This window comes from Canis aureus, chromosome 11 (assembly GCF_053574225.1).
Source record: "Canis aureus isolate CA01 chromosome 11, VMU_Caureus_v.1.0, whole genome shotgun sequence".
Classification (NCBI taxonomy): Eukaryota; Metazoa; Chordata; class Mammalia; order Carnivora; family Canidae; genus Canis; species Canis aureus.
This window is the reverse complement of record NC_135621.1, coordinates 36,750,766-36,764,695: the sequence shown is the minus strand read 5'-3', so window position 1 is coordinate 36,764,695 and position 13,930 is coordinate 36,750,766. Positions and strand designations below refer to the sequence as shown.

The following is a 13,930-nucleotide window of genomic DNA, read 5'->3' as shown; positions in this document are numbered from 1 at the left end:
TGGCCTTTGTTTGCTGGTCTCTGGTCTAGACTCTGTTACAAGCGTAGTAACTCCAAACCTGGCTACATCAGGATCCTTTGGGGATTGTTAAAACTACAGAATCCTAGGCTTTACCACACCTCATTACCCCAACAATCAGTATTTACAATCAAAATAAATCCTGTTCATTTCTTAAAAAGTTTATACCTGGTTATCTTAGTTTTAAGAATTGCCAGGAGGCCTTGCATGACTTAATTGTATGGTGGTCTTCTAAAAAAGAAAGAATATTTGAGCATGAAAAAGTTGTTGATGTGCTTGAAATGAAGGACCCTGCTCTTTTATTTATTTATTTTTTTTTTTTTTAATTTTTATTTATTGAGAGAGAGGCAGAGACACAGGCAGAGGGAGAAGCAGGCTCCATGCACCGGGAGCCCGATGTGGGATTCGATCCCGGGTCTCCAGGATCACGCCCTGGGCCAAAGGCAGGCGCCAAACCGCTGCGCCACCAGGGATCCCGACCCTGCTCTTTTAGACTAAAAGCTCTGCTCTTCATATTCCATGTGAATAGTTGCTAAGAAATGATCTTTGCCAGGCAGTTGAAAAGCTAAAAGCATTTTGTCTTATCTTTTTGTGCAGTTAAACATGACTGGGATAAAATGACAGAAGCTGTACAGAACCACATTGGCTCTCTGAACTGGGGCTACCGGGTAGCTCTGCGGGAGAAAAAGGTGACCTATGAGAATGCATATGGACAGTTTGTGGGTCCTCATAGGATTAAGGTAATTGTGTGACACCCTGAGTAGCTTTTGTTTGTTTTAAACTTTGGTTGGGGGTAGGGGAGGAAAAAGAAAGTGATTATCTTAATAAAATAAAAGCCATGGTGACCCAAATTGCCCAGTTTGGTGATTTTGCAGTCACATCTTACAGGGCTTTCTTTTGTGGGGTGGTAGTGTAAGAGTACTGGATTTGGGGCCAGATGACCTGGATTTGAGTGTTGCTGCTTATTAGATTTATGATTTTAAACAAATGTATTAATTACTCAGAGCCTTAACATCTTATTGGGTATTACCAGATTTTTGTGACGATCAAATTGGATAATGTGGTGAATGGCCTTTGTTAATTATAAAGTCTGCAATTCTAATGAATAATAACTTATTAAAAGTTGACATTGGTTTCTTTGCAGGCAACAAATAACAAAGGCAAAGAAAAAATTTATTCAGCAGAGAGATTTCTCATTGCTACTGGTGAGAGACCACGTTACTTGGGAATCCCCGGTGACCGAGAGTACTGCATCAGCAGGTAAGGGGACCTTGCAGGGGAAAGAGAAATTCATTTTAGATTTATGCTTTTCAGGTTTTTTTGTTTGTTTGTTTGTTTTTTTAGGCTTTTTCTTCAAACCCATTCAGTCCATTTCCTAGAACTTCAAAGTATTTTGCCACATTTTTTGCCCAAAAGGGACAGGGAGTTGGGGAAAAAAACACAGGAAAAATCATTTTATGCAAGAGAACATTGAAAGAATTCAAAGCCGTAAACATTGGTCTTTTTACTACCCGGTTAACATCACTGCTGACATATAGATTTATGTTTGAAATGTATATATGTGTGAGTGTGTGTTATAAATGTATAAAACATAAAACCAGAAGAATATTCATGGGGACACTAAAACAATGACAGGGTGGCAGGCCATATAGATTTATTAAACCCTCGTCCCTCCTCATGCTGTTTACAAGGTTATAATGTCACTGTAGGCTGGCCATCTGAAATAAGTGAGTCAGGCAAGGTTTGGCTGTGTGATTTATTTTTGCCCATCAGGTGATTGTACGGTGACATAGCAATTCACATTTGGAATTCAATCAGGAATTTTACATTATGATGAAATTATGACAGGTTGTTGATAAATACGTCCTCTTGGGTGTTTTTTGCTCAAGGAGTTTCTGATTATGTTATAAATTATTTCCTTTCGGGCCCTTTTTCTGGGCAAGGATATTATTTTTTTTTTCCCTTGTGCTTCATATAGGGGCAGCTCAGATGGTAACAGTTCTCTTTGTTGTCTCGGATAGCTTCCCTTCTCATATTTTAAAAAATAATTTCCCAACAATGCCTTTGTGATCTCTCTCATGTCCTGTATATTCTTGACTAAAAGATTTTGTTGGGTTTTACCTTTTAGAGCTGGTTTTTATTTTACAAAACAGTTATGTTGCAAGTTTTCTCCAACTCTTCTCCCCACTCTTGATAATTGGTGTTCTAAATAAAAAGTAATACAGATTTTTACCTCGGAGAGAGCTAAGTGGTGAGATGAGGGATGGGGGTTTGATTTGCGAAAATACGATATTAAACACATTAGTGGACAGTTATTCCAGACCGTTCAGGATTATTTTGTTTGACCACGAGCTGGGACTAACGTCAGAAATCGGGCGGTGAGCTGTTTGGCCATGAGCAGCTTGAGCTACTCCCAAAGCAACTGAGTGGCAAGAAAGGGACAGTGTCTAAGGCCTTGCAAACACTTTCCATATATTATGTGTGTAGCTAATTGAATGTTTTTAATATTAAAAGTGTATCATACTTAAGAAACCAAAAGTTTTACTTTCATTTAGTCATTATTCACATACGACCATTTTCAATTTCTTTTTTTCCTTCTTTCTTTTCTTTTCTTTTTTTTTTTCTTTTTTTTAATTTCCTTTCAGTGATGATCTTTTTTCCTTACCTTATTGCCCGGGTAAGACCCTGGTGGTTGGAGCATCCTATGTTGCCCTGGAATGTGCTGGATTTCTTGCTGGCATTGGTTTAGATGTTACTGTTATGGTACGATCCATTCTCCTTAGAGGATTTGACCAGGACATGGCCAACAAAATTGGTGAACATATGGAAGAACATGGTGTCAAGTTTATAAGACAGTTTGTACCAATAAAAGTAAGTGGAGTTGCTGGTAGGTTTATTGTTTCTATACTTAGGTTTAAAAGGCAGGAGAGAAAGCATTGGGGTGGATGATGGGAGCTTTCTTTCAGCATTATAAACCGTTAGCCTCACCTGTGATATTTTATTTATTTGGCAGCACAAGCTGGGGGACAGGCAAAGGGAGGGGGAGAACCAGGCTTCCCACTGAGCAGGGATCCCAGTGTGGGGCTTGATCCCAGAACCCCGGGATCATGACCTGAGCCTAAGGCAGATGCTCAACCACTGAGCCACCCAGGCACCCCAACAGCTTTGTTCTTGTCTGCAGATTAATAATTAATAATAATACTCTCCTCTCAACTTTCTTACCTTAGGTTCTCTCTCTCTCTCTTTTTTTTTTTTTTTTTTTTTAATGCTTCTCTTTGGACATCCCTTTACTTTATAATTACTAGAGTTTTTTTAAGGAGTGGAGGTAGATATCCTATGTTTGCACTAGGACTGTGATTAGAAAACAACAGCTGGATGTACGTGTTGTCTGATAGAAGAGTAACCTATTCCTATAATGTCTTTTTTTTAATTCCAGTGTAGTTAACATGCAGTGTTATATTAGTTTCAAGTGTGCAATATAGTCATTCAGCAACATGTTATGCTCATCATGATAAGTGCCCTCCTTAATCCCTATCACCTATTTCACTCTTCCCCCCCCCCCCACCCCAGCCTGCCCTCTGGGAACCATCTATTCTCTAATAAGAGTTGGTTGTTTTGATTTGTCTCTTTTGTTGTTGTTGTTCATTTGTTTTGTTTCTTTAACTTCACATGTGAATGAAATCATAGGTTTTTTTTGTCTTTCTCTGACTTATTTTGCTTAGCATTATACTCTCTAGTTCCATCCATGTTGTTGCAAATGGCAAGATTTCATTCTTTTTTATGGCTAATATTCCATTGTTTGTATAAACCACATCTTTATTCATCTATTGATGGATGCTTGGGCTGCTTCTGTAATTTGGCTATTGTAGATAATACTGCAGTGAACATAACAGTACATTTATCCTTTCAAATTAATGTTTTTATATCTTTTGGGTAAATACCTGATAGTGCAATTGCTGGATCATATGGTAGTTCTATTTTTAATTTTTAAATTTAAAAAAACTTTTTTTTTTTTAAGATTTTATTTATTTATTCATGAGAGACACACAGAGAGAGTCTAGGCAGAGACACAGGCAGAGGGAGAAGCAGCTCCAAGCAGGGAGCCCAATGTGGGACTCGATCCTGGGTCTCCAGGATCATGCCCTGGGCTGAAGGCGGCACTAATCTGAGCCACCCGGGCTGCCCTATTTTTAATTAAAAAAAAAAAAAGATTTTATTTATTCTAGAGAGAGTGTGTACGCATGAATGGAGGGAGGGGCAGAGAGGGATGGAGAGGGTTAAGCAGATTTGCACAGAGTACAGAGCCCACTGTGAAGCTTGATCCCAGGACTTTGAGATCATGACCTGAGCTGAAACTAAGGGGTGGATGCCTGACTGAGTCATCCAGATACCCCTGTATTTTTAAATTTTTTAAAAGATTTTATTTAGGGTGACTGGGTGATGGGCGTTGAGGGGAACACTTGACAGGATGAGCACTAGGTGTTAAAAACTATGTTGGCAAATCGAACTTCAATAAAAAATATATTAAAAATAATAAAAAAATTAAGATTTTATTTGTTCATGAGAGACACAGAGAGACGGGCAGAAACATAGGCAGAGGGAGAAGCAGGGTCAGTGCAGGGAACCCGATGTGGGACCCCAGGATCACACCCTGAGCCAAAAGCATACACTCAACCACTGAGTCTCCCAGGCATCCCTATTTTTTATTTTTTAAGGAACCTCCATATTGTCTTCCACAGTGGCTATGCCAGTTTGCATTCCCACCAACAGTGTGCAAGGGTTCCTGTTTCTCCATATCCATGCCAATACTTGCTATTTTTTGTGTTTTTTATTTTAGCCGTCGACAGATGTGAAGTGATACCTCATTGTGTTTTTTTTAAAAATTTTATTTATTTTAGAGAGAAAATGAGTGGGGGTTAAGGAGCAGAGAGAGAGGGAAAAGCAGACTCCCCGTGGAGCAGGCAGCTTGATGAGGGGTTCAGTCCCAGGACCCAGGCATCATAACCTGAGCTAAAGGCAGATGCATTTTTTTTTTCATGTTTGTTAAAGCAATTTATTTATTTATTTTTAATTGGAGTTCAATTTGCCAACATATACCATAATACCCAGTGCTCATCCCATCAAGTGCCCCCTCAGTGCCCGTCACTCAGTCACCTCCACCCCCTGCCCACCTCCCTTTCCACCACCCCTTGTTCATTTCCCAGAGTTAGCAGTCTCTCATGTTCTGTCTCCCTCTCTGATGTTTCCCACTCATTTTCTCTCCTTTCTCCTTTATTCCCTTTCACTATTTTTTATATTCCCCAAATGAATGAGACCATGTAATGTTTGTCCTTCTCTGATTGACTTATTTCACTCAGCATAATACCCTCCAGTTCTATCCACGTCGAAGCAAATTGTGGATATTTGCTGTTTCTAATGGCTGAGTAATATTCCATTTTATACATATACCACATCTTCTTTATCCATTCATCTTTCAATGGACACTGAGGCTCCTTCCACATTTTGGCTATTGTGGACATTGCTGCTAGAAACATCAGGATGCAGGTGTCCCAGTGTTTCACTGCATCAGTATCTTTGGGGTAAATCCCCAGCAGTGTAAATAAAGGCAGATGCTTGACTGACTGAACCACCCAGGCGCCTCCTCCTCATTGTGGTTTTGTTTTTTTTTTTTTTTTTTCTCATTGTGGTTTTGATATGCATTTTCCTGATGATGAATATTGTTGACAATCTTTTCATGTGTCTGTTGGCCATCTGGATGCCTTTGGAGATGCCTTTCTGTTTATGTCTTCTCCCTTTTTTTTTTTTTAAAGTAAGCTCTGTTGGGCTTAAATTCATGACTCTGAGATCAAAATCTGGTTTGAGATCAGAAGTCAGATGCTTAGCCAACTGAGCCACTCAGGTGCCCACTTTTTAATTGGATTATTTGGTTTTTTGGTGTTGAGTTGTATAAATTTTTTTATATAAATTCTTTATATGTTTTGGATGCTAACCCTTTATCAGATATGTCATTTGCAAATCTCATCTCTCATTCTACAGAAGTAGAAAGTATTCTCTTATACTTTTGTTGATTGTTTCCTTCGCTTTGCAAGAGCTTTTTATTTTGATGTAATCCCAATAGTTCATTTTTGCTTTTTTTTTTTTTTCCCTTGCCTGAGGAGACCTATCTAGAAAATTGTTGCTAAGGCCAGTGTCAAAGAAGTTACTGCCTGTGTTGTCTTCTAGGATTTTTATGGTTTCAGGTCTCAACATTTAGGTCCTTAATCCATTTTGAGTTTATTTTTGTGTGTGGTGTAAGGAAGTGGGCAAGTTTCATTTCTTTTCTTTTTTTCTTTTTTTTGCATGAAGCTGTCTAGTTTTCCTCAAACCATTTGTTGAAGAGACTGTCTTTTTTCCATTACATATTCTTTCCTTCTCTGTTGAAGATTAATTGACCATTCCTTTATAATGTCTTAACATTTAGAGAGTTGTGAGCACCTTGAGAATCTTGTGGACTATCCCCTAGTAAAATAAATATGTGCACATAACATTTTACTGGGTTACCAGGGTCTCTGACTTTTTTCTCTCCCAATTTTCTCTTTGAATTTTATTCTGTTTGGGAACTATTTGAAAGAAAGCCCCTCTAGCAAACAAACAATAAGAAAGAAGGGGATAAAATAGAAAAATCTCTTATTATCCTCATGATGTTAAGGTGAGGGAGATGAGACATGAAAGACCTTTCGAGCCAGATTTTGTGTTTTAACTTTGGGTTGACCTGATAGAAAAGGCTTGGTACATGTCCTTATTGTGGAGTAAGTGAAACTTTATTACTTTTATAGGTTGAACAAATTGAAGCAGGGACACCAGGCCGACTCAGGGTGGTAGCTCAGTCCACCAGTAGTAGTGAAACCATTGAAGGAGAGTATAATACGGTAAGGAGAGGACCCAGGTCATTATGCATTAGAAAGCAGATAATGTGCTTATTGGTTATTTGCTGGGTATATACAATGGCTGCTTGCTATTTCCAAAACCCTTGATTATATTCCCATTCTAAGACATTGTTATTGCTTGTGGTATTACAATTTGTTTTAGTATAGGGATGGCTTCAGATTTTCTTTAATGTAACTTTAAAACATCATTTGTCAAAGAGCTGAAAAGGACATCCAACTTTTAAAATGAGCTAGAACTTCTCTGTCCTTAAAAATTTTAATTTCTCTAGCTCACTACTTTAAAAAAAAGTAGTTCAGTCATAGGCTGTGCTTTCTTTGTCCCTAAACTTGGCTAGATTTATAAAGGAATTGTTAACTTTCTTTTTCTTAATAAATGGATAAGGATTTCTACCGTATCCTATTCAATGGCTATATATATATTTTTTAAGATTTTAATTTGTTTAAACTCTTGCAGTATTTTCTTAGTGAAGTATTTCTTTCCAGGACTGGAAAATGCAATGAGATTGGCTTAATGATTAAGTAACTTATATGCAACCTTTTGGTAACAGTCACTGATATATTAATAATTTTTCAGGTATTGCTGGCAATAGGAAGAGATGCTTGCACAAGAAAAATTGGCTTAGAAACCGTGGGAGTAAAAATAAATGAAAAGTAAGAAAAAAATTTATGTCTTACTGAATTAGTGTTCCAGTTATTTTATAATACTGATTAATAGTGAAGTTTTAGATTTTTAGTTAGTTGTCATATTGGAGAAAACTCTCAGTGCTATTCACAGTAGTATTTTCTGTTTTTACCTCTTTCCCCTTTTCAGAATCTAAATGGAAGATAGAGCAGCTTGCATTTTGTTTCTTTTAATGTTTAGGGTACAGAAAAAGAATCTAACCCCACAGTTAATTGCAGGTGTGTGCTTTGAGCCTCATTAAATATATAAATTGAACCAAGTTTAGAGCTACCAAATTTTAGGATGATGAGTGGTCACTGTATTTCTAGTGACAGCTACAAGTATCAAAAACTTTTCAAGGTTAAAAGTTAAAACGTTCTGGACTGTAGCACTAGTTGAGATAACTGACCTGGGTGGTATCTGCTTATCTGCTGCCTGAGGCTGTTTTTCAATATCCCCTTCCTTAAACCAAGTAAAAACAAGCACTGTGAATGCCAAATGTCTGGGAAACTAAAAATGCAGGTTACTTTCCCTTTTACTGGAATAATCTTATCTTCTAGAGAAGAGACTTCCCTAATCTGATTGTGAGGATTTTTGTTTTATTCATTTTTTACTAGGGTGAATGAAGAGACAGTTGTTGAGGAGGTCATCAGTAAGGTTTAGCAGACCAAATGTTCCATCAGCTTAATATACCTGCTAGCCTGTTTCCAGTGGGCCCAAGGCTTAGATTTTGTGTTATGTTAACAGCTAACACTTACTCTGCACTTACTATGAGCCATGGCCTTTTGTGCTAAATATTTTGTACACATTTTCATTCAGTCCTCGCTGCCTCTTAAAGTAGAAGATGGTATCCTTTTCCTTCTTACTGGTATTCCCAGTATTATGGTTCCCATTCCCAATACATGGTTCCCATTTTCCCCTGGGAGAATGAAGCTTAGTGACATTAAATAGCCTTCCCAGCATCATAGAGGTGATAACTAACAGACCTGATTATTACAGTTTAGAATCTTTATATTCTTTTTTTGTTTTATTTAGTTAGGTAATCTCTACACCCAACGTGGGGCTCACACTCAGAACCCTGAGATCAAGAGTCGCACATTCCTCCCACCAAGCTAGCCAGGCACCCCTAGTATCCACCTGCATGTTCTTAACCACTGTTGAAACCCTCCAGAGTTTCTTACGCTTTTCTTATTCCAGAATTGTCTCTAAGCTTTTTAAGAATTTTTTTTAATTTTTATTTTATTTTTTTATTTTTATTTTTATTTTTTTTAAGAGAAGGAGAGTGCTTGGGGCATGGGGCAGAAGCAGAGGGCGAGAGAGAATCTTTAGCAGGCTCCACATTCAGTGCAGAGCCTGATACAGGGCTTGATCCCACAACCCTGAGATCATGACTTGAGCTGAAATCAAGAGTCAGATGCTTAACTGAGCAACCAGTTGCCCCTGACGTATGTATTTTTAAGTTAATGCATTAGAATGTTGGCCTTAGCTAGAATCACAGTTTTGGGCTTCTTTGGGAGAAAGGAGATTTTGTTTTACTTAATAGTGGTAATTAATAATTTTAACTGAATGAATTTTCAGGACTGGAAAAATACCTGTCACAGATGAAGAGCAGACCAATGTACCTTACATCTATGCCATTGGTGATATATTGGAGGGGAAGCTGGAGCTCACCCCAGTAGCAATCCAGGCAGGAAGATTGTTGGCTCAGAGGCTTTATGCTGGCTCCAATGTGAAGGTGAGTTGTAGCTGACACCTATTGATACTGTTTTTTATTTTTTTTTAAATATTTATGTATTTATTAGAGAGGGGAAGAGAGAATCCCAAGCCAACTCTGTTGCGTGTGGAGTCCTATACAAGGGCTCAGTCCTATGATCCATGAGATCACTATCTGAGCCAAAACCAAGAGTCGGACACTTAACCTACTGAGCCACTCAGGCACCCCACCTATTGAGACTGTTTTTTTTTTTTTTTTTTTTTTTTTTAATTTTTATTTATTTATGATAGTCACAGAGAGAGAGAGAGGCACAGAGACACAGGCAGAGGGAGAAGCAGGCTCCATGCACCGGGAGCCCGACGTGGGATTCGATCCCGGGTCTCCAGGATCGCGCCCTGGGCCAAAGGCAGGCGCCAAACCGCTGCGCCACCCAGGGATCCCGAGACTGTTTTTAATAATGCTCCCAATTCTCTAGTTAGGAGTAGCTGTGAAGTTTTCCAGGTCTTTTTTTTTTTTTTAAGATTTTATTTTTTCATGAGAAACCCAGAGAGAGGCAGAGACAGAGACATAGGCAGAGGAAGAAGCAGGCTCCTTGTAGAGCCCAATGCAGGACTTAATCCCGGGACTCTGGGATCACAACCTGAGCCCTAGGCAGATGCTCAACCACTGAGCCACCCAGATGTCCCAAGTTTTCCGGGTCTTGAATAATTTAGCTATCTGCTGACAGCATCTTAGATGTGCTTTATTAACTGTATTCAAAACAAGACATTGTTAAGACTACTGTTCTTTTTTGACTTTATTATGAAAATTGTCATTCTTGGAATCACACTCGGAATAAAATGAGTTTGATTAATCAAGTTTCAGCACTATTATGTTTCATAGATGCATAATAGTTGCATTTTACATTAATTTCATTATTACCCATTTTAGTATAATTTTCTGAATCTTTCTATGGCACCCATCTAGGCTATAAAAGGATTTGAGGATGTAGGTAATAATGTCATTGTACAGAGCTGCTTAAACAGATACTTAAGCTTTTATTACCTTGTCCTTTCTAAAAATATGTCTTCTGCTCTTGGAATGTTTAATGTGCTATATTAATGTTTTCGATTTTTTTTTAAGTCAGTGTATGAAATTGAAACTTTTAGGTATGTTTCATAGGACTAGATGGCAAATATAAATGTACTGTAATTTTTTAAGACAAATTTTACAGCAGTTACAGGTTCACAGCAAAATTGAAAGGAAGGTACCAGGATTTCCCATATATTATTCCCTGCACTCATACATTCATAGCCTTCCCCATCATCAGCATTTCCTCCCTAATTGATTATTTGAAAGGATTCCAGGAACATTGATTTTAAAGAACTTAGTCATTACTCATTTTCCTGGCACATAAATCACCGTGGGTTGATCTGGGTTGGTTATAGTAATGGAAACCTCAAAAATATGGCTAGTAAAATTTATGACAGGCATTTCAAATGTACCTGGGGTTAGTTTGGATAGTGGCATAATAAGATCTTCTATCTTGAAATTAATAGGATTTAGACTAAAAAGGATTTGAATTCCAGATTGTCTGAACATCCAGGGCATAGTAGCTGATTCTTATTACTATTTGGGATAAATTTAACTACTTACTGGAATGAGTTATGTCTTGTATTCATTGTTGCAGTTATTGAGTATCTGGTAAACCAAGAAAAGGGAACCTGGAAATACAGCTTGAGATGCATTGTATTTGTTCCTGACCTTATATCTTTGTGTTTTCCTAAAATGGAGGTATTTTTGTATACCAACAATAACCAAAGAAGACACGTGCAAAAATTTGCTCCTAAACAAATTTTAAATTAAGTAGCACAAAATTCTTTAAAAAACTTTAATTCTTAAAAAACCTTTATTTGCACCTACTTATTTGTGGCCTTCCATGTGTTGGCATGGTACTGTATTCTGTTCTCTCCTAGGTAGAGCCAATTTTCTTAAAGTGCCTTAAGCTTTTATCAACATCAGAGTTTAATGTAGGTTGAAATTAAAGGACTCTTTTTTTATTCTGTTTTATGTTTTTTTCCTTATTTTTAGTCTAACCATAATAATAAGACATACTTTACTGAACAAGAAAATAAACAGATGCAGATGCGCTCTTATCTCTGAGTTTGAAGTCTCCCTGGTCTGTCCTTCAATATAATAAATAAAGTCAAAATGCCAGTAGATATCTAGGTTAAATGTATTTGGGGAAATCACACACTTTTAAAGCAACTGCATAATTTTGTTCCCTTTCATTTTGCCCAACATATGTTAATGAGAGCATTATCACATATTATCTAAGAAGGTGAAAGGATCCATGACTTCCTTCCTTCTAAGGGAGCAGCTCTATTGAAAAGTTTAGTTTAACATCAACACCTAGCTGAGTTCAATCCATTATGGGATTTTAAGGGAGCTCAAATTGAATCGTGGGTGTTGGTGCCTTACTCCAAAATTGCTATCATCTATTCCTTATTGCTTCACAAGAGTGTTGGGAGGAAAAAGAGATAATGCTACATGTGAGTGCTTGTGCCATGCTTGACATTGCGCTAAGGGCTTTGTAGACCTTATCTCATTCAGCCTCAGGGCAGTTGTGGAGATTGATGACATAATACAGGGAAATTAGGTAACTGCGTGAGGTCAGGAGGCTAGGAGGCAGCCAAGGCATAAAAATGAAGTCCATTTCTGATTGTAGGTACTGCTCTCTTAATCACAACAATTTATTGCCTAAGAAAGAAGATCTAGGACGTATAGATTATAGAAAAATAGGGGGTGGAATAGGAAAGATATCTCCATACTTAAAGAATCTACCAATTTGCAAAAATTTCTGTAACAAATAAAATTTTCCTAAATAAAATGAAGCAGAAAATATATAGGGAAAATTTGTATGACCCTTTTTAGCACTTAATAATTATAAACTTTCGGGCAGCCCTGGTGGCTCAGCGGTTTAGCGCCACCTACGGCCCAGGGCCTGATCCTGGAGACCCAGGATCGAATCCCATGTCAGGCTCCCTGTGTGGAGCCTGTTTCTCCCTCTCCCTGTGTCTCTGCCTCTCTCCTCTCTCTCCTCTCTGTGTATTCTCATGAATAAATAAATTAAATCTTAGAAAAAAATAATTAAACTTTCAAAACTTAAAAATATTTGCCATTAAACTATTCCATTCTTTTGGAAACAAAATGAAGAAATGAAAAAAAAAAGTTGCTCTCAAACACTTGAAATACTTCGTTTTTACAAAGAGTAAACACTAGCATCTTTATTATTAAGGTGGTACTTTTTGTTAACTGAGTATTATAGTATATATAAAATATTTTAGGGGTGCCTGGCTGGCTCAGTCTGTAGCGTGTCCAATTCTTGATCTCAGAGTTGTGAGTTCAAGTCCCATATTGAGTGTAAAGCCTACTTAAAATGTGTATATGTGTGTGTATATATATGTGTGTGTGTGTGTGTGTGTGTGTGCATGTATTTTATGTGAAAACCATAGAGAAACTGCAGTACACATATCTTCAACTTCAGAATGTGCATTCTAAAAGTGCATTAAGCTGATGTTGTGAAAACTGCGAAGTGTGTTCTCCAAATGGAAGTGATAGAAACAAGGGTTACATTTTCCAGGCTAGGCCACACAGTCCACTTTAAGTCCATAGGAATCTGCATTTTGGAACCGGGGACAAACCTGTCTTTTATGTAGATACTGATTTCCGTTTGATACACTGTTTTCTGCTTAAAGAATTTCCTTTAATAGTTATTTAGTGTGTGTCTGCTCTTGGTAGATTCCTTTTCTACTCTTTGTTGTTTGTTTTTTTAGATTCATTTTGCCTCCAATTTTTGGGAAGGTATTTTTGCTGAATATAGAGTCCTAGATTTACTGTGTTTTTTAAATATTTTAGTGATTTGCCTATTATCTTTTGATCACATAGATTCTGAACACAAGTATGCTGTCATTTTTATCTTTGTTCTTTATAAGATTGCCTTTTATCACAGTGTTTTAGCAATTACTGCTAAATTACTGTGTGCCTTGGCATGCTTTTCATTATTATTATTCTGCTTATGGTTTGTCAAGATTCTTGGACTTCTGTTTCTCCTTTTCATCAGATTTGGAAAATTTTTAGCCATTCGTTTTTTTTCCTGTCTTCCCCCTTCCCTTTTTCCCCCTCAGCATCCAGTTAATGAATGTTGGTTCACTCAGTGTTATCCTGAGTGTCTAATGCTCTTTTCATATTCTTCCCCCTCTGTTTCTGTGCTGTGTTTTTTTCAAGGACCTGTTGTGATGTCTTCAAGTTGACTATCTTCTGCACTGTCTTAGGCTATTAAATCCAGATTGTGTAGTTTGCACTTCAAATAGTTTTTTCATCTCTACAAGTTTTATTTACCTAAGATGTTCTCAAGGCACCTGGGTGGCTCAGTGGTGAGCTTCTGCCTCTGGCTCAGGTTGTAACCCTGGGGTCTTGGGATTGAGTTCTGCATTGGGCTCCCTGTGAGGAGCTTGCTTCTCCCTCTACCTGTGTCTCTGCCACTCTGTGTCTCTCATGAATAAATAAATAAAATCTTTTAAAAAATAAATGTTTTTGTTTTTTCTCCTCAATGGGTTCATGTCTTTATTT

The 13,930-nt window shown here is 37.6% G+C and overlaps 1 protein-coding gene across 5 annotated transcripts in view; it reads left to right on the top strand.

Moving 5' to 3' along the window:
- The window catches only part of TXNRD1 (thioredoxin reductase 1), a 138,770-nt gene that overhangs the window by 81,583 nt on the left and 43,257 nt on the right, over positions 1 to 13,930 (top strand). For all 5 annotated transcript variants that reach the window (XR_013389238.1, XR_013389237.1, XM_077914819.1 and 2 more), the window contains 6 exons: positions 616 to 758; positions 1,163 to 1,278; positions 2,664 to 2,889; positions 6,834 to 6,926; positions 7,519 to 7,595; positions 9,184 to 9,340. Coding sequence is in view for 3 of the 5 variants with exons in the window: in XM_077914819.1 (XP_077770945.1) it covers positions 616 to 758; positions 1,163 to 1,278; positions 2,664 to 2,889; positions 6,834 to 6,926; positions 7,519 to 7,595; positions 9,184 to 9,340 (812 nt within the window). In the remaining 2 variants the exon portion in view is untranslated. The remainder of the gene's footprint in view (positions 1 to 615; positions 759 to 1,162; positions 1,279 to 2,663; positions 2,890 to 6,833; positions 6,927 to 7,518; positions 7,596 to 9,183; positions 9,341 to 13,930) is intronic.